General features: G+C 50.4%; 1 protein-coding gene across 1 annotated transcript; it reads left to right on the forward strand.

Moving 5' to 3' along the window:
- Window positions 1-443: 443 nt before the first annotated feature.
- LOC115318065 (chymotrypsin-like protease CTRL-1) lies at window positions 444-20,693 on the forward strand (the record flags this gene model as incomplete). Its single annotated transcript, XM_029977775.4, has 5 exons — window positions 444-661; window positions 3,118-3,211; window positions 16,325-16,508; window positions 19,136-19,293; window positions 20,190-20,693. Coding segments are annotated over 5 exons (822 nt in total), but the record flags the coding sequence as incomplete, so codon positions are not given.
- Window positions 20,694-21,080: the final 387 nt, after the last annotated feature.

Below are 21,080 nucleotides of genomic sequence, written 5' to 3' on the forward strand. Positions count from 1 at the left end.
GGCATTTTAGAGGGCAGCTCATAGGCGCCCGTTTCCGGCTTGAGCGGCGTCGCCGCTCAAGCCGCGAACGGGTGCCACTGGCAGCGTTGGAGTAACCGCGCGTTGCATTATGGGACGTTTTCCCGAATGATGTCTCATGTGATGTCAGGTGTGACGTCACGAGTGAGTAGGAAGAGGAGGATTGAATATTTTCCGCTAAACGTAGCGGAAAAAATTGCCCGCTTTAGCGAAAAAATTTCCCGCTAAATCCAGTGGGAAATTGTTTTTCCCTGAATTCTGCTGGAAATGCAGCAAAAACTTCCCATTAAATTGGGGGGGGGGGGGGGGAGCACGAGAGGAGGTGGGGCATACTCTCTCCTCTGTACACTCCCCTCCTCCTCCTCAAGAGCTGCGCTCTAATTTTGCATTACAAGGAGTAGTAAACGGTTGTAAACTTGTTTTCCCATAATAAAGTGTGCGGAGTCCGAGGAGCTGCTGCCAGCGGCAGTGTTCAGGGTGGCACCGCACAAATCGTGGGTGGGACGGCCGCCACACCGCTCGAGTTCCCCTGGCAGATCTCCCTCCACCTCATCCGGCTCCCGAACACAGATATGGGCCACATCTGCGGCGGTTCCATCATCAACAAGCAATACGTCGACACGGCGGCTCACTGCATCCTACAGTAAGTCGTCCGCTTTATTGAACAGGATTTCAGACAAATTCAAATAACTTTGCTTTCAGCTGAAATGGGACTCAGCTCACGTCCTTTTGGCTGCTAACTGGAGCATGCTTACAAAATCCGCCTGGTCCGGGATTCGATCTCGGGGCCTCTCCAAGGTTAACGCTCTACCAACTGAGCTTACCATGAGTTGGCATGTCAGTGGAGCAAACGGGTGTTAACGGTTTCCACCAGTCTTGATCATACTGCTAGAGTGAGATCAGTCGTGAATAATTTGACATCATGAGATTCGGGAAAAGTCCCCAAGGTGGGGAATATTTACACACTCGTATGTCAACGTGCCCGGGAAAGGCGGATTTCTTCAGCTGTGACCAGTCGCTTAGGGGGTGCGGGCTGCGCTCCATTTCAGGTGTAAGACAATTCCATTCTCACTTAAATCTTTTCCCCTTTTGGGAGTTTCCATAAGCCCCAGTATGTTAAAACGCCTACCTTTTCGCAAAGCACTTGAGAGGGTCGATCACCACAATAAATGGAGGGAGGTATTTAAAGCTATTTGTAGGCCTGAAAAAGTGATTCTGCATCGACACTGCACATGCTCTAACTCCACGCTCAGTATCAGAACGCACACTGTTTTTCTTTATTTTTTTGTTTAAACATAATTTAAATTTCTTCATTCACCGAGCTCCCTCTCTAGATTGCGGCGATTAGGAAGTTTTCGTATACCATTTTTCGCACAGCGCTACGCCCTCCGCGACGGAGACGCCGCCATCGCGCATGCGCGTCGCTAGCCTCGCCTGCAGAGTTCTGGATCTCGTAGCAGGTAGCGGAAAGCGTTGCGGGACGGCGGAGAGAATGTACGAAAACTCCCTAGTGACTCACCCATGTGCGTCGCGGGAACGTAGATGCTCAAGATTTCTCAGTGCGCAGTATAATCATCCTTTGAGAAGTCGAATTTTTGTATTATTCTTTTCCTTGTGTTCGAGAGTGCTAGAATATTTCTTGACCCAACATTTGAACCTTGACAACAGCTGCCTATTTTGTGTGTGAAATCAAAAAAAGGAATGAAGATAGAGTAATCGTTACTCCAGCCCGCTGCTCGCCCTCTCGCGGGAAGAACGAAGAACCAGAGGAGCGGGGCTCGGCGAGAGACTCGGCTTCGAGAGACGACGACTTACGAGACTTGCATGCCATCTTCTCACGAAGCCGAGCCTCGAGCCTCTCAACGAAACTGTCGTAACATAGAAAATAAACTTCCTAGCTAGTCATTCACAAAGTACGTATTTTTGACACACATTCACACGCGTGCGCACACACAAACGCACACACACGCACAAAACAAACACACACATACACACACGCACGCACATACAAACACGCAGTCTCTCTCTCTCGCACACTCAAAAACACACAAATGAACCGTACTTGATCGTGTGAATCAAAGTTTTACCAAACCATTGAAAGTCAAAATCAACGGCGTACGATGATGAGAAAGCGGCAGTGATATACGAGACTTAACTGAGTTACGAACCTTCAAACACCGAGTTACTTCATACTTCAAACGACACTTAAGAAACTGAGTTGAGGAACTGAGCTACGACACATCCAAATCGTATAAAAACGTTTATGAATAAATATTAAAAAAAAGTGAGAGTACTAATAAGAAAGAAGCGTTAATACAAACCACACGAATACTTCATCTATTCAATTCAAGAATTAAAACGGGACTTGGGTGCACTACAGGTCAAGAAACTTGTAATGCGTAGGGCCATGTCTTTAAAAATACAAAAACTTGCACTTTTTTTTTATTGTGTGTTCAGTTTTGAAAAATGCATGTCACATTTTGCACTAAGACACTGATAAAGAATAGACCATTTATTTGCAAAAAATAACGAAATACGTGGCCGGCACCCAGACGGGATATTTTCTCCGCAAACAGGAGCGTTACCACGGCTGCCACGGGTATTATGGTTGGGGTCGCGATAAGAGAAGTCAGTATATTGCCGCGCGTAGGGTCACGGACTTGTAGAAGGCTCTCGTTTATTCTTGCTTCGGACATAACTTCTATCGTTTATCCCTGGTTTTGTTGTTCTAGATAGTGCGTGTTCATAATCGCCCCGAGCGCGCTACGCTCGAACCTTCTCCGCCGGATCTTAGAGAAAGTGACTCACCTTAGATTAGAGGCCGCCCGCGACCTTGTCGAGTCAGTTTTCGCCCCAGTGTTCGACTCTGCTCTTTCGCCGACTTCGACGCTCGAGACGCTTTGCTGTTATTTTTCTTTCTCCTTTTATTTTTGTGCACAAGTTCGCCCCATTAAACGTTTCAATTCTTTCAGATATCAGCTTTCTTTCACTTGTCATTCGTGACAATATTTCATTTTGGTAGAAATGTGGAAACCTATCGAACTTCCACAGCACACTGGAACTTTTCGGCTCTTGATTAGTTTTTTTTTTGTATTTCAGCGGCTACAAGTCTCCGTCAAACTATATTGTTGTGATTGGCGACCAAAACCTCAACGTGGTAGATCCCTACGAGCAAAGAATCGCAGTGGCGAACGTAAGAACTCGAATTCTCTGTTCCTTTCATGCTCAGCTCTAGTCAACTTTGGAATACCAAAGAAAAATCACCCAGGTTAAACCGAGAATTCTGGCAAAATTTAAAAGTCCAAACATTGCGGGCATCTTCCAGCTCCGATTCCCACAAACCCTGTCTCCGGATGAATATGACACTTCAATACTTCGCTCTCGGCAAAAGGGTTTATTCACTCACTCATTGCCTTGGGGGATTTCGGGATCGGGGGACGGTCATCAGCGAGGCCGGGGGAGAGCCCGCTGCCACAGCAGCTTCTCCGAGTCCCAGCGGTGGTCGTCCACACCGCGTCATGGGGACGTCGTCGTCCAGAGTCGCTGTCCGGTCCGTTTGTCGAGTCCGCCACTCGACGTAGTGCCCGCACTCCCTGAGCCAGCGTCCAGCGCCGTCCGAGCTCGCCTCCATGACCGGTTCCTTGTCTAGTCGGCAGCCCAAGCCCCCTTCCTTTGTCTCCGTTCCCCTCTTAAGACCTTCCCAAGTCCTTGTCCCGCCGACCGTCCAATCGGGAACCTTGCTGCGAGCCGACCCTCCGACGTCAGCGCTGGGTGAGGGGGCGCTTGCCCCGTTCCTCCCGGAGAGCTCGGACGTTCCGCGACAGGACGGCGACAGGAAACGGGAAGGTCACGGGGAACGAAGGAGCGCCCGACAGAAGGGCGGCGGGGACCGGCAAGGTCACGGAGAGCGGAGGAGCCAGGGAGAGGGTCTCACACCTCCCCTCCCTCAAGGCTCGGACCCCGGGGGGCCTGAGGTTTCGTGGTCCCCAGGACCCTGGGCAGGGAGCTCGTTCAGCTGAGTGTCGCCGATGACGACGAGCACCCTCGATGATGACGATGGCATCAAACCAAGCAGGTCAGCGGTGAACGTTGATTCACTGGGAAGCTCGTGACCGACGGAGCACGGTCCACGAACTGGTCCGGAGCACCACAGCTCACAACACGGACGGGCACTCAGGCACACACAACACGCCGGCACTTAAAGTTCGCTTCCGCCCCTAATGTAACAGACAGCGAATCGCGCAAAAACGAATAGCGGCACGCTATATCAGACAGCGAGACGAAACCAAAATCCTTCGATCGCTGGACATGCCACGAAATAAAAACAAAACTTTTCATTTCAATACTAACCGGCAGGCAATCATCAAGAACGTCAAGCTACACGTTCAAGAGGTACATAAGAGGAAAACCATTCCTTAACTAAAAAGTATGAGCACTCAATGCATACTTATATCGTACATACGCCCACTATACAACATTTGCTCCTATGAAACTCAACCGCATTCTTTTAAAACAGTAAGCAATTTACCAGAGCGTCAGAGCCGCACACCTCTGACAACACTATTAATCTCCAACACACTCGCGAAGAACGCACAAAACCTCAAAAACTAAGAATAACCTTCCGTAAAACAGAAACGGTCACAAATCCAGTCCCGTTCGCGAGGCGCGACTCGAAAAAACACGCTGCCAACAACCCATGATGGACACTCATGCACTCGGCGTTCACGCTACCCGAGCTACAAACACGCTACAGCCACGCTATACGCAGCACGCCTTCATCAGAAGGGGTAATCACCTTACTGAGAGGCCGTTGTTCCGTGGTACCGGCCACTTACACCAGTACAAAGGGAACAGTACCTGGATCGTGCGAACAGCAGATCTCATTGGACAGCCTATTTACAAAGCTATGTCCGTAACGTCTGGGCATGTACCAGACGTTACAGCTTCACCGCTCGGAGGTGACCACCCAACGGGAGCGATGAGCGCGTAACGGCGGTCCGCACCGAACCCCGCACGGGCTCGACAACCGCGACAAGCGCATCGACGCACGTTAGACTTCTCCGCCGGCCAAACCCCGACACCGCATAACTAAAAAGTCTTCCAGCTGATATCAAGGCCGGCCGGGATCGAGCAATAAAGGTACGCCGTCAACGCGTCTCGCGACTCTTCAACGTTCTCGAATCGAGCAACGTGTCCACATACAAACGCAGTAGGTTACGCACAAAGCTCGCCCCCAGCCAAGTCAACACGCCGCATGACTGAAAAGTCTTCTTGCGACTGTGAGGACAGGCAGGGTTTGAACAATGTAAGTATCCCACACGCGCACCTTTCAACTTCCGCGCAACGAGCGCGATACCAAAATGCCAAATAATCTAACCGGCCAGTCTTGGAGATGGACGAGCTAATAAACTATATTTGCTCTGCATAAACAGTTTCCGCAGCGTCGAAGTGTCTACAGCATTTACCGCCGCATTCCAACACCCGCTACCCATTCATGCAAAGGCTGCAGTTAGTACAGCGACGGGCCAACCCAACGCACAACAGTTATAGGCCGCCGACGGCCATGCCGCTGCCATAATTTCTAGGCTTCCCGGGCACGTACCCGCCGACGTGAACCGTACGTTTTCCCGGGCCAACCGCGCATCTGTACAGGATAAAACTATGAGCAACTCGTCACATCATCGCAAGACCGCCACTCCCCTCGTGCAGGTTTTCACTGCACGAGCCCAGCTCTTTCCTCACCTAGCTGTCTTTTCTCCCCTAAATTTATAATTTCACTCCAGCCCAGGTCTTTGCACGATACGCTCTCTACGCCCTCGCGTCCCAACGCGAACCAAAGCACGGCTGAGAACCGTATCCGGCGGCAGCGCAAAGCGCGCGCTGGCCGCCGCTCCTCCGGAAACGGAGAAAACGAAATAAAAGAGTAACTCCCGCCGCGAGGCTCAACCTTCGATATGGCGGTGTGAGGATCCGGAACCCACTGTGCGCACAATTAAACGGAATCAACCTCACGACTCTACAACCAGATACGCACGGGTCATGCCCATCGCGTCAGACTGGACTCCACGGAGCATTACACACGCACAGCCACTGATAAAGTGAAAACGGAAACTCGGTGGTTTTCGGGATTCCGATGTCCACGCACTGGACATCGCGTATCCGGCACAATTTAGTGGGCTCAGCCCCTAAATGTAGCCTCTGGCCACAAGGTACTCGTTCAAAGCGATCTTGGTCGGAACCACAAGAGCGCATCCGTACCTTAAAACGCTGTCAACTAACGACGCTCAAAACCGCGCCGACAGCTCAAGCAAGGCCAAATGGGAGCTAGCACGCCATCAAACCGAGACGCTAGTCTCCTCCCGGAAAAAATGCAATGCGGGAATAATTTCCAAACACAGTCCATGCAACCGCAATCCGCAATGGGAGCGTTGTCCACCCAGAGCGATGCCTCTTTAACGCGTCCGATCCGTAACAAGCGTTACAAACCATTACATCGATACGCGAACAAAGGCGGTTAGGCGCGTCACTTCTCCCAAACCGTGAGCCGGCATCTTTCCCAGCAGACGTGGACGGCCGGAGGCGTAGGTGGGGGGACGCCCGACGCTACAGGCCTCGAGGGGTGCGGTATTTTCGACGCACAGAGCGCTCTTGCTCAGCAGGATCAACCTGCCAGCATCCAACGGTGCCCTGAACAGTGAATACTCGAGGCGCTTATCGTAACGGGGGATAAGTAAATTCCTGACGTGCTGGGACAAAGGGTTAATCCCTAAAGACAACGGTCAAGGTCCGCGCCTCCTCGTCAGGCAGGCGATAATGTCAGGGCCTCCGTGCGGCGCTCCCGCAACGAAACTTCGTGCGGCGCTCCCGCGACAAAGATGACCCCCAAAAAGAGCGCGAAACAGTGCCCTAATTCAACCGGAAGCAGGTTGGGAATCGAAATGCCTGCCTGATCGAAAATCAGGAACCACGTTGGGCGCCAGTTTATGCGGGCACCTTCCAGCTCCGATTCCCACAGACCCTGTCTCCGGATGAATATGACACTGCAATACTTCGCTCTCGGCAAAAGGGTTTATTCACTCACTCATTGCCTTGGGGGATTTCGGGATCGGGGGACGGTCATCAGCGAGGCCGGGGGAGAGCCCGCTGCCACAGCAGCTTCTCCGAGTCCCAGCGGTGGTCGTCCACACCGCGTCATGGAGACGTCGTCGTCCAGGGTCGCTGTCCGGTCCGTTTGTCGAGTCCGCCACTCGACGTAGTGCCCGCACTCCCTGCGCCAGTGTCCAGCGCCGTCCGAGCTCGCCTCCATGACCGGTCCCTTGTCTAGTCGGCAGCCCAAGCCCCCTTCCTTTGTCTCCGTTCCCCTCTTAAGACCTTCCCAAGTCCTTGTCCCGCCGTCCGTCCAATCGGGAACCTTGCTGCGAGCCGACCCTCCGACGTCAGCGCTGGGTGAGGGGGCGCTTGCCCCGTTCCTCCCGGAGAGCTCGGACGTTCCGCGACAGGACGGCGACAGGGAACGGGAAGGTCACGGGGAACGAAGGAGCGCCCGACAGAACGGCGGCGGGGACCGGCAAGGTCACGGAGAGCGGAGGAGCCAGGGAGAGGGTCCCCACAACATACAACTTCAAGATTTATGGTTCGTAGCTCACATAGATTTCTTTCTGTTAGAGCGATGCAGGCCTCTATATATCCAAGAGAATGGGGGCGCTGCCAAGCACAATGAGCCAAAACACGTAATCGCAAGTGATAAGGTTGTACGCCCTTCTTCAAGTAATAGACGCGAAAGACGGCAGGGAACAGGCAAGGGTCGTACACGACACAAAAATAGGGGTAGGTACATTGGCCGAGAGGGAGGGGAAGGCGAAACCGTTTAGAAGACGGAGTACAACTTCTTCGCCTGTCATCCAACGCAGTTAAAAAATATGCAAAGCAAAAGCCGGGGCGCGTAAGTGCCACTGGATCTCGAACTCGCCTTGCGGCGCCTTCCGCAAGGACAAGACACCCAGAATGGTCCTCGGGGGTCCCCAGCCGCCACAACCACTACCACAGTGGTTACGACGGGCGGACGCGGGGTTCGGATCGGTTCGAGGAAGCCCACCAACCCAGGTGTCGGGTGACACGCGTTAACTACGGCGTCGTTTGTCTCAAAAAGATTCAGAAAGATTACAGTTCTGTAAACAGCAGTAGGGACAATTTATTGCTCTTCGTTTTGAGTGTTTATTTATTGGCCTCCAAATGCCCGAAACCAACGAGTGCCGAAATCACCTGCGCGGGGAGGCCGTTCGCAAACGGGCACGAACACAGGAGCTAAACGTCCTGATCACCCGCAAAACAAAAATGGGCGTTTTGAAACATTTGGTAAACGCTCTCAACCGACCGCCCCTCCCCCCCCCCCCTCTTTTCACCCCCTCCCCCCAGCGCCCCTCCCTCCTCCCCTCCCCCTCCCTCCAATCTCCACGGCAACAACCTTCTGATGAAGAACGCTTTGGAACCGGAAGTACGTGTTCCCACAACATGATACAGGTTAAAGAATCCGGAATGGCGAACTGACGTAATTAAAAAGTCTACGGGCGAGAGGAAAGGACGCGCGGGAGCAAACGGTAAGGCTCCTAAAGAAAGTAGAAAAGCGAGGAAAGAAAGGAAATTCAATGAAATCCACTACGTCATAGGAGAAGCAGCAAATCTGCTGGGGGGGTGACCATCCCCGGTTACACCGTCAAAGTCCCGAGCGATCATGCACTCCCGCACCGCAAGTGCCGACCGTGCGGCTGTGCAAGCGCGCCCGTCGCTTCAATTGCGCAACCCCCCAAAAAAAATGAAAAAAAAAAAAAATGATTTTGTTTTTAAACGGCCAGACAAAAACATTTAGACAAATACAGAAATTTAGCACGCGAAAGAAAGTTTGGTGTTAAGGCCAAGGGGGAATTCTGTTTTGAGGTTGAAGATAAGACGGTTTTCCTCTTTCTTTCGCACGTGGGAGGTGGGGAAGCCTGATCTGATGACACAGACGCGCATGTTTAGTTCTGTATGGCCGGAAGCCGAGAAGTGGTCAACTACATGTGTGGATTGTTCCGAAGGAAGGTCTCCCGACAATTTCCAGGTTGTTGTTGTTGTTTACGGTTTTAATGGCGCAAGAGCAACAATGGCCATACTGCGCCAAAGAAGGTAAATCAATAAAAAGGGTGAGTTGAACTAAACTATGGGAGAATAGTTCTATAATTTGTTTAAACATCTAGTATTTTCAAAAAAAATCAAAAAGACGTTTGAATAAAATCAGTGGTCTCTCACCAAGTAAAAAGGCAGGATGAAATGAAATGCTATATTTGAGAAGATCAGGAAAAAAGAATTTGTGCTGCTGCCGAAGACCAGGACAAAGAAATAAAATATGAAGAACAGACAAAGGTTCACCGCAGTGCTCACAGGATGGAGGCTCTCCACCACTAAGTAGGTGGCTATGAGTGAAGTAGGTGTGGCCGATTCTCAGGCGGCATAAGAGGACCTCGTAAAATCTATTTTTGTCAAAAGATCTTTCCCAAATACCAAGGTCTGGCTTGATGGTGTGAAGCTTATTGTTAACCTCTGAATCCCACTCAGACTGCCACGATCGCAAGACTGCAAGTCTTGTAGGCATTTTTGAGTCTTGGTGGGGGATGCGTACATGTGACACTGAAAGATTTTGCGAAGAGACGGCCAGTTTATCTGCAGCCTCGTTGCCAGCAATGCCCAGATGGCTAGAAATCCAGCAAAACCTAATATCGTGAGTTAGGGTCAGCCGATTCTATGTTGATAGAACAGAACACACAGCCCTAACAACACTTTGGGAATCTACAAAGATGATGGCTTTCTTTGTTTTACTCTAAACTATATAGTCAAGCGCCATCATGACCCCGTACAGCTCGGCAGTAAAAATACTGGCAAGAGTGTTTAGACGAGTGACTTTGGAACAACGAGAAGAGTATACAGCCGCACCAACAAACGTTGACGACTTTGCACCATCAGTGTAAAAATGATTATAATCTTTCTATTTTTCCTCCAATGCAAAGAATTCCCGCTATAAAATTAAAGGTGAGACTCTATGCTTCCTGAATTTTGTGAAGCACCAGTCACAAAAAAATGGGTTTGACATTCCATGGGGCAGTATGGTGTGAACTATCCAAGAGGTTAAAATCACGAGTCAGATTAAGGGAGGAGCGAAGACTCTCGACACGAAGACTCAAAGGCCGCACAACAGTTGGCTTATTGTTAAAGAGACGAGAAAACCTAGAGTTTTGAATACAACTATAAGTGGGGGGAGCTGGGGTCCGACTAAATTTTGTAAGCATAGGTGAGGCTAAGCAGCTGTCGTCCTTTTTCAAGTGACATTTCATGACAGTCAACATAGAAGCTATGTATGTTGACTGTCATACAAACATACAACATACATATTACAGGGGAGGTGCGAAAAGCACCAGATGCCAAACGCAGCCCAAGGTGATGTACTGGATCGAGCATTTTTAAAGCAGACGGTCTCGCAGAGGCCTAGACAATTGAGCCATAATCAAGACGGGATCGAATAAGAGAAGAATATAGACGAAGGAGACATTTTCTATTCGAGCCCCACGACTTGTGCGAAAGAACTTTGAGTATGTTTGATGCCTGCAGAGTTTTTCGCTTGAGCTGTTTGAGATGCGAAACAAAGGTAAGTTTACAATCGAAAGTAACTCCTAGAAACTTGTGCTCCGTTTTGGAAGCAATGTTGTTTCCATTTAAAAGAAGTGTAGGATCTAAACAGAGGCCACGCCTTAAAGAAAAAGGAACACAAACAGTCTTCTGACAGACAGAACCTAAAACAATTCTCATCAGCCCATGTAGACTTTTATTTATGGCCAGTTGCAGCTGCTGCTCAGAGCTAGATATATTACATGACGCTACCGATATCTGAATGTCATCGACATATAGCGAGTAAGATACTGAAGGAAGAATGACTTTACTAAGAGAGTTAATCTTTATTGCAAAGAGAGTGACGCTTAGGACTCCACCCTGAGGAACACCGTTCTCTTGAACGAACCAGTCTGATAAAGTTGTTCCCAACCGAACTCGAAAAGTGCATTTACACAAAAATCTCTTTATACACTGAAGCATTCTACCGCGTATTCCGTACATAGAAAGGTCGTGCAAGATGCCATACTTCCAAGTGGTGTCATAGGCCTTGTCCAAATAAAAAAAAATAAATACACAATGATGCCTGTTGACGAATGCCCCGGGCACAAAGGTCTCCAGCCGCACCAATTGGTCTGTTGCAGAGCGTACACTGATTGATATCCAAGATATTATGCTGCTCGAGAAAATAAATAAGACACCTGTTAATTAATCTTTCAAATGTTTTCCCCAGAAGACTTGACAATGCTATTGGTCTGTAACTTGCAGGAAGGGAAGGGTCCTTGCCAGGTTTCAACAGCGGTATAACTTCAGCCCGCTTCCATTCAACAGGGAAGTAGGCATCACACCACAGGCCATTGAAGTACGTGAGAAGAGCACTGAGTGACTCTCTAGATAAGTGTCGGATCATGTCGTAGTGAATTCTATCAGGACCGGGGGCAGAATTCTTGCGGGAGTTGAGAGTCACTTCGAGCTCATCCATTGTAAATGGCTGATTGTAAGGTGCAGGCACTCCCCCTGCGAAGCAGAGCCTCGTCTTTTCCATGCTTGTCTTACGCTTCAGGAATGCTGGAGAGTAATGTGCGGAGCTTGAAACAGCAGCGAAGTGAGTGCCCAACACGTTTGCCTGGTCTAGCAATGAGGCTCCAGAAGAAGGAAAAAGGGGGATCGTAAAACAACGGTATTTCCCCTCGACCTTGTGAAGTCGGTCCCACACTTCCTTTGATGGAACATAGCTGCTGATGGAGGACAAGTAACCTCTCCAAGATTTCACTTTAGCCTGCTTCCGAGTCCAGCGGGCACAAGCGCTGCGTCTCTCGAATTCCATCAAGTTCACCGATGTCGGGTATCTACGCAAGACACCCCAAGCCTTATCTTGGTTATTCTTTGTGGTGGAGCAATCCTCATTCCACAAAGGCTTACATTTCTTGGGAATGTTCGCAGAAGTTTGAGGGATGGAGCAAAGGGCAGCACCAATTATATGCTCTGTGATGTAGGCTGTGGCATCATCATAAGTTAATGAAGAGAACATAGAGGGAACAAGCTTGGATTTTTGGCTAAAAAGAGCCCAGTCTGCTTTTTCTAGCTTCCAACGCGGAGTCCGTTTCATGACACTGGGAACAGATTTGACGCTCTCCAGAGCAACCGGAAAGTGGTCGCCTCCAAAAGGAATATTTAAAACGCTCCATGTGAAACAAGACACCAAGGATGGAGATGAAATGGAAAGATCAATAGTTGTAAATGAGTTGTGAGCTGCGCTAAAAAAGGTAAGTTCTCTGCTGTTCAAAAGGCAGAGACTTGATGACAATAAAAACCGTTCAATGACCCCACCACGCGAGTCCTGGCGTGTGCCACCCCGCAAGGGGTGGTGGGCATTAAAATCTCCTAAAAGTAAAAAGGGGTGAGGGAGCTGAGTAATTAAATCATGGAGATCATGAATATGCAGTGGAACATTTGGTGGAGTATAGATGGAAACAATGGTGATGATGCGGTCCAAGAGGAGACGTACAGTTACAGCCTCAAGGGGTGTAGAAAGAGGAATCTGAGAACAAGCAACTCCACTTTGGACGATTACCGCTACTCCACCAGATGAGTTTGATGTGGAACGATCTTTTATAAAAACTTGGCGACGACGTAAAATAGACACATGATGATCATTAAGGTGCGTCTCTTGTAAAGAGAGAGTTATAGGACGGAGGTTGTCCATAAAAAGGTTAACATCGTCAATATTCCGTAAAAGGCCGCGGCGATTCGACTGCATAAAAGTAAATTTAGCCATTATTCTGAAACTAACTTAAATATTAGTAAATCAGTAAAAGTAGTAAGGTACAAGTAAAAGTAAAAACGGCAACTCTGCCGCGCAGGGCAAGAAAGAATGTACAACATCATGTTGGTGGGATCACCGGTTTTTTGCTTTTGTTTTTACTCTTAGTAGTCTGCCACTCCATGTCGTCTTGGTCAGACGCAGGAGAGGAGACTTCACACTCATCCATGGCCTCAGTTTCCTGACGCGAGGCTTTTCCTGGAGGTTTCTTTAGGTTTGGGGAACGGGGCGCCTTGCGCCGTCCGCGACCAGACCCAGCCAAAGGGGCAGAGGAGGTGCTGTGCGAAGCGTCGCCCAAGTCCACCCGTTCCTGTCCTTTAGGCGCTGCAGGTGCGGCACGAGAGCCATGCCGCTCCTTCGATGATGCTCTTTCCAGGGAGTGTGGGCGAGAGTGTCGACCCTTCTCCCTGGAAGGAGATCGCGGAGGAGGGACGGTTGCGGCAGCCACCGGCCCCTCCCGGGTTTAGGAAACAGCCTGAGAAGACCCAGGCTCTTGCCCTGTTGGAGCGCGAGGGTTCGCACTCTGACTTGGAAGGTCCGTAGACCGCCCAGCCGAAATAACATGCCCCGGAAGCTGAATCTTAAGCTGGGGCGTGGGGGACTGCCGTGGCTTCCCATAGTCCAGAAAGGACGTTTGGGTCGCCACTGCTACCATCAGTGGTGCAGGTCCCCGCTGCACCACCTGCAAATAGCTGCCCTTGCGCAAGAATCCGAAGCGACGACGTGCCTCTGGGTACGAGAGATTTTCTTTCACTTTAAGATTAATTACTTCCTTTTCTTCTTTCCACGTTCTGCAGGATCGAGAGTAGGCAGGGTGGGGATCACCGCAGTTTACACAGTGTGGGTCGTCAGATTTGGCACATTTCGCACACGTGGCTTTTCCAGGGTAATGCTGGGAGCCATGGCCAAACCTCTGGCATTTGAAACATCTTCGAGGATTAGGCATATAGGGGCTAACCCTGCAGTGAAGATAGCCAGCCCTAACAGCATCGGGGAGTGTGGTAGAATCAAAAGTTAGAACTATGTGTTTCGTTTTCCGCTCTTGACCATCCCGACGCAGGGAGATGTGCCTCGCAGCAACAACTCCTTGCTCAGAGAGCGCTTCAAGTATTTCAGTGTCGGAACTCTCAATCAGGTCATCCTCAGAAATAACGCCCTGAATCGTATTGAGTGTAAGATGGGGTGAAACGATCACAGTGTGATCAGACACGGAGTTCAACGCCGGGAGTGCTGTACAGTGCTGTCTGGCTTCAATTTCCACAAGTAGGTCACCTGAGGGCATCTTTTTGGCTTTAAAGTTCTTACCGACCGCACTTTCTAGCACTTTCGCAACAAGAAAGGGGGACATCTTGGAGAGCGGGGTGTCATCTTCGGATTGCATAACCAAAAATTTGGGGAACGCAGGAGGAGATGGGGTCGTGTCTTTTCTAGGGACTTCGGTGCGGACCCTTTTCAGGGCCCGATCAGAGGGAGGTTTAACTTGAGAACCCATAAAGATGGGAGAAAGATTCAGTGTCCGGGTGCACCACCCACCACAGAGCCCAACAAGGGGGTAGGTAATGTGCCATAGCAAGATGGGCTTCTCTGACGAAATGCCTACCAGTGCTGCCCGGGCACTATACCCTAATGTGGTCGCAGGGACAGGACGTGTTTCCACTCAAGTTTGGCCCTTGCCGACTAAGAAGGTGAAAAAAGAAGGAAGAGAGTGTAGAAGAAAAGAGAAAGAGGTGGGAGGAAAAGTAAAAGAAGGAAGAATAGGGTAGAAGAGGCGACCGGCTGAATCATCCTGGTCGGGCCAAGCCAGGACACCCGTCTACGAGAAGCAGGGGCCGAAGCGGTGTATTGCCTCGCCCGGGGGGCCCCGAAGGGTCCAAACATACCCCGAGCTCAGCTCAACCACCAGGGTCCCCTTTTCCCCGGACACGGGTTAAGCCACACACAGCCAGACGTGGGTGGGCGAACCCACAAGGCTTGGGGATAGTAGCGACGCCACTCACCAAGCACCTACTAAAGTAGGTGCCCCCTGCGTGCAGGTATGGTGGCCCACGTGGCTGGGGTCCGTGGAGACGCTACTCTCCAAACACCTGCTTTCACGGGTGCCCCCTGCGGGGGACAATCTCCGGGTGACGAGACGGCGGTGCTCACGGAATCGTTCGCGCGGCCGTCGGTCTGTCTCTCCGATGTACAATATGTCGGGGCAGCTCGTGCAGGAAATGGCGTAGATGACATTGGCTGACTTGCAGGTCTGGTTGTCGGAATTTTGAATTTAAGGTGCTGCGGGGAGCCAAGGTGCCTGCAAGTCAGGCATTTGGGAGCATTACAGGGCGTGGTGCCAGGTATGATGCCAGCCGGGTCTTTGTTGTTTTTCGCCTTCAGGCTACTTTTGACAAGAAGGGTGCGGAGGTTCGGTGGACGGCGGTAAGCGACGGAAGGAGCCCTGGAAATTAGTTGGGAGATGTGCAGATGAGATGTTGCAGCTGGAGAAGAGTTTATGTGCTAGTTTTGGGACTTTAGGATGGTACATAACTATAAAGGGGTTCTTTTTGTCTTTAGGACGGTGGTTTGCGAAAAGGGCGTCATGTCTTCTAACGGTTTCGCCTGCCCCTCTCTCTCGGCCAATGTACCTAACCCCACCTTTGTGACGTGTCCGACCCCTGCCTATTTCTTGCCGTCTTTCGGGTCTATTACTTGAAGAAGGGCGTCCGCCCGAAACGACGTGTATACCTCCTTGTCCGCGTATTTTTTCGAGAAGCACAACCTTATCACTTGCAATTACGTATATATATATCAAACCTGGAAAGAGCCCAATGGCCGTCAATTTGCAAGAAGGTGCTGATCGATCGGTTCTGACAAAATTACTTCAAATTGTTTTCTTCAAATTATTTCATCTGCGCTTTTTTTTCTCTTGAATACAAATATCTCATGAAAGGCTGTCGTTTCTCGGATGTCCAGGATAGCCTAAGAACCCAAGAGGAAAGTTAAATATTCCCACAAAAAAAGTTAGCACGCCAACCAGAACTTCAAATATTAATGATCCTGAAACATTTTTTTCTTACTTTCATTCCGGGTGTCTATAATATGTGAGAGACATTTCTTGGTTTCGATATTAAGAAGCTAAACGCTAAAAACACCACGTTTTTGTTTTTCGTCGACTTATGCCACGAGCTTGTGCCACATGTGCCCTAAAGTACCCATCACAGTCGCCCGCTTTTGAACGCAAACCGGTGCAATGCCTCTCAGCGTCGTAAAAGACAGGGGCGAGAGTCGAACTCCCGAAGTAGCGAGCTGTTTGCTTCAACATTCGGATTAATTAACAAAAATAATTTTACATGTTTTCTCGAGCCACAGATCACGATTCATCCGCAATGGAACCCTTCCACCCTGAACTACGATTACGCCTTGCTGAAGCTGGCGAGACCGCTCAACTTTACGGGAAGCGAGAAGGCACTCATGCCCATCTGCCTTCCGACGCCCAACCAGGAATTCGACGGAATGACCTGCACCGCCAGCGGATGGGGACGAACGAAGGACGGTCGGTGTCTGTTTTTGTGCGTGGCTGGGTATAGCTTTAGTAACTAAATGGCCAGATCCAGAGTATTTTCTTTTTCTTTATCTTTCTCCGCCAACTCCTCATTGGCGGAGAATGGGTCACTTGTGGCAAATTCGAATACGGTGCTTGCGGCAAAGTGACCTTGCAGGGTACCGGGTTTGGGGCCGGACATATTGTTCACTGAGCGTTCGCGTAATGTTTAATATTGCACTGAAGCCTGACATGAACAAAGGTTCTTGAACCTTCGGACATTGTGTGCCACTAAGACGTGAGCGTAATTGCGTTATGTATTATAATGCAAGCGCTGTTTGAACGCGGCCATGTACAAGCAGACGACACGACAACCGACCACGGAGCGCCTGCGCGCGCGAGCTTCCGAGGAACCCGGGCGACGCGCAAAAGCGCATGCGCGGTGAGCTGCCGCCGCATATCGTCGCACCCGTCGCGTCTCCTGCGAGAATGACGGTCGCTTCTCCGCAAAAAGTTGAGGCCATTGTGATGCTTTGCTCCACAAGAGGAACATATAGAAATTCTTTAGGCATGACTACACGGACAGGCACTGAATAGACAGTAACCGCGGATGGTGTTATTACACACAACATAAAGAATTAGAACTCGCGTATGGTGGTTTCTAACTCGGGATTGCTCTACACTGCAACTTCAACGAGTTTGTCTCATTTGCTGTTGCTAATGCCGTCAACGGGAAACAACCTTGGGCATTTACGCTATACTCTACCAGTGCACTCTTTGATAGTTGCGGTGTCTGTGACTCTTTGATGGTTGTGATAAATGAAGTTTTAACCAGTTAGCAACTTCAACTACGAGGCCTTCAGTATTCCCCCGCCAGAGAACTTTACATTCTGGGTTGCATGTAAATTATTCTAATGCGCAAGCATTAGCTGTTCCATGGAGAAAAGCCAGGATTGTCTGTGGCCGCAAAAAAAAAAAAAATGACACATAAACTCCGACTGTAGCAGCGGAAAACAGCGGCTAAATCCCGATTGGCTGCGACGCGTCACAGTTCCAAGAAACGCCGCCCCACGGAAAAGCCCTCATGCCTGCGCTGCGGCGCGCGCGTCGGTAAAAGAGAGAGGGTGGCGCGCTCGCCGCCACCACACTTTCCCCCCACTTGGGCCACCAGACAGGCATGGTCGGAGGGGGGGGGGGGGGAGAGGGAAGCGGGAAAATTTCCCTCCCTCTCCCTGTGCACTACTGCATCACGTGTTGTACCATAGCCTCCTCTATACTCACAAAGCCTGGCAGTTCGGTGACGGAGCCATAGAGCACCCGGTCGTAGATTTGGAGCGCGAGGATCTGATAGCACAGAGAATTTCCCGGGGAGTCTGGTATTCAGCGCACAGCTTTTGCAGCGGCGAGGACCCGAAACACGGTTTTCAAACCCGACGAAAAAAGATGCGGTCTCCCGAGCGGGCATCCCATCGCTCGGGATAAGTGTGTTTCGGCGTCTCGCCGCAGAGGGTCGCCCGTTAAGCGCGATCCAAACCAACACGTTTTTGTGCGCGCGTAGGTCGTGCGCTTCCCGGAAATTGCGTATTTCGTGACGTCGCCCTCATTCCTTGCGCCTTCTGGGCGCGCATAAGGAAGTTGGATGATTTCAACTTTTTCTGAAGGCGCATGAAAACGCCCTGTGACGCAGTAGGGCACTGCTCTCCCATATCCTCTCCCGGCCAATCGGTGGAGGGCACCAGTTCCTGCTCCACGTTTCTTCGCCGTATGGCGAAGATGCTCTCCTATCGCCCGAAAACGCACCGTCCTAACCAACGCGCATGCTTGTGACTCAGAAAACGCACCAGAAACAGCAAAAACGTCACAAAATACGCAACTTCCGGGAAGCGCACGACCTACGCGCGCACAAAAACGCGTTGGTTTGGATCGCGATTTACATGCATCTTGTCTGCCACTCTACCATTTCACTTTCGGTGGCCGCGTCTCGTGGCGATCTGCAGGCTATGGTTGTACGCTCTGCTTTCAGCAATGTCGCGCCGCCCGGCCAGCCTCTGCGGAGGACAGCGGGGCCCGCTGCTTGTGGGAGTGCACTGCGCGTAGGAATCCTTTCGCATTCCCACACGTAAGCAGTCCTAAGTGTCCTCCTGTAATTTTGTTTTGTTTTTTGCTTTGTGTTTTGGGGAGAGGGCTTAGTCTAGTATAGCCTTCGCCTGTTATTTTGCGTAGATAACGTTATCATTTATGCTTTTATTAAATACATAAAAAAAACCTGCAGCCTTTCCACTGGTGTGAAGAAGGGAGACCAGCGAAGCTGTACTATTGTGTTGGGAATGAAGTAATGCATGGCTGCGAGTCGGCCAGCCAGGGTGGAAATGCTCGAAAGGTTGCCACCATCTATGAGCGACGGCGGCAAGCAGACAATTGGCAAGTCGGTTGTCTGGCTGCCGCCGTCGCTCATAGATGGCGGTAGGTGTCCAGAGTTTTGTTTCATCAGGTCATTTGAGGACGCACACGATGCTGGGGAAATTAGCCCTTTACAGCTCCGCTGTAAAAACGAATGACCAATATTAACCACCCAGTGTCCGGATACCGTGGGTAAATAATGGACCTTGACTCTTGCTTTCTTCGTCTTCTCTCTGCAGTGACCCAGGGTGGAAGCCTATCCCAATCCCTTCAGAAGGTCGATTTGCCCATCGTGGCTTACAGAACCTGCCGCTATTATTACCGTTCCATTAATGATGTTGTAGAAAACACCATGATCTGTGCCGGTCCGAAAGCCGGCGGAAAAGGAAGCTGTCAGGTAAGAAATTCGTGCTATTTAAACTGCACCACAAAGCGGAAATTTGCAAACGAAGGCATACTGATGTCCACGGACTGGCCAATAGCGCGCTTGCTTTTCTCTAGAGCACACGGATGCCGCGCAATAATTATTTTCTTCACGGTTTTTGTTCACGGATCCGGGAACGCGTGTGAGACTGGGAGTGAAACTGGGGTCTTTATCGGCAGTCTTATTTCGTCTTCATCTAGAACACAGCCGGTGCTGAACTGTCCGCGAGGCTACTACTTTCTCAGAGAACCACGTCCACTGTCCCACTTCCTTCTCTTAGAAATACCGGAAAGATGTTCCCAACGTTTTTGTTATGTACTTGTCTTGTGTTTGGGGCAGTCTCATGTCCATGTCCAGTTTTTTTCCACACAAGACCCAATAAACGCCAATTTTTTTGGGACGTCAAACATTGACACCAGAAAAGGCCGAATCCGTGGAAGCAAATAAATCCCGAATAACAACACCCCCGAATTCAAGGCAAAATATGATTCCCCCCCCCCCCCCCCCCCCAAAAAAAAAAAAAAAAAAAACCGCAGAATTATATTTTATTTGAACGTAGATGAAATCTTTAAGTCGCTCTTCAGTCGTGGTCACACTGGTAATGCATCATACAAAAGACAGACTGCACTGCAGACACCCTCTGAGGCATGTTTCTTCATTGTTTGTGGTTCTTTCACACTGGACATACAGACAATGCGCAAACATGTTCGTAGTACGTGCATAAGAGGCAAACATGCTTCGAACATATGTCTGAGGCGTGTCTGCAGATCAGGTCTGCAGAGAAACTCCGTGACCTCTGCATGAAGTACGCGAAGTGCGGCTGCGGCCTTAGGCTATCCGTTACAACCGCGCACGCTCTTTTTTCCCAGGGCGACTCCGGGGGACCCCTGCAGTGCGCCAGGTCGGACGGCCGTTACGTGCTGGCCGGAAGTATGTCGTGGGGCACGAAGTGTGCGGCACGCAGGCAGCCCTCTGTGTTAGCGCGAATCTCTACTCAGGTCGACTGGATCAATAGCATCGCCGGCCCGACACCGTGAATTCGCCCTGGTTTCCATCGAGCGCCCGCTGTCTTTTCTTTGCATTAAAAACTGTCCGCGTACCTCAGCAAAACGTTATTTTAAAGCCTAGGTGGTTCTTGCGTTTGGCTGTATTTTTATTAGAAAGCAGAGAAGAGCAGCAGACGTTGCTGTAAGGACGCTTCTGTCCAGGAGAAAGTACTCTCTGACTTGCGCACGAAACTGTTCTTTGTACCCGCTCACTCGAGATGAGTCAGTTTTAAGTGAGGTGCAGCCACTGCGCATGCCCACCGAGCCGACACCAGCGCCACCGCTCTGGCGTGACGTCAGGGCCGGCGCGTGTTGGTGTGTACGATTTTCCCGCCCAGTTCAGGCGATTCGAAAAACTGCCCAAAACACTGAGAGACATAAAAAAAAATAATACATTGCGCTCGATCGGCACGAAGTTTTTGTGGTGTTTCAGACTTCCCTTTCTCTGCGCTGGCCCGTACGCAGCCTTCCTCACACTGAACCTGCCCGATTGAGTGACCGGCAGCGAACGCTATCTGAGACTGTTTCCAAGTCCGATATCACATAAGTTTTGACTGATTTAGTTACAAGGCGCAGTCACACTGCCGATACATCATACCAAAGACAGTCTTGCAGAAACTGTCAGAGGCATTTCTTGTATGACGGTCACATCGGTCGTACGAAAGCTGTTTGCAGGCATCTTTGAAGCATACAGAGGAATCGGTGGCCATCAAG

Source organism: Ixodes scapularis, unplaced genomic scaffold (assembly GCF_016920785.2).
Source record: "Ixodes scapularis isolate PalLabHiFi unplaced genomic scaffold, ASM1692078v2 PGA_scaffold6__148_contigs__length_123643588, whole genome shotgun sequence".
Classification (NCBI taxonomy): Eukaryota; Metazoa; Arthropoda; class Arachnida; order Ixodida; family Ixodidae; genus Ixodes; species Ixodes scapularis.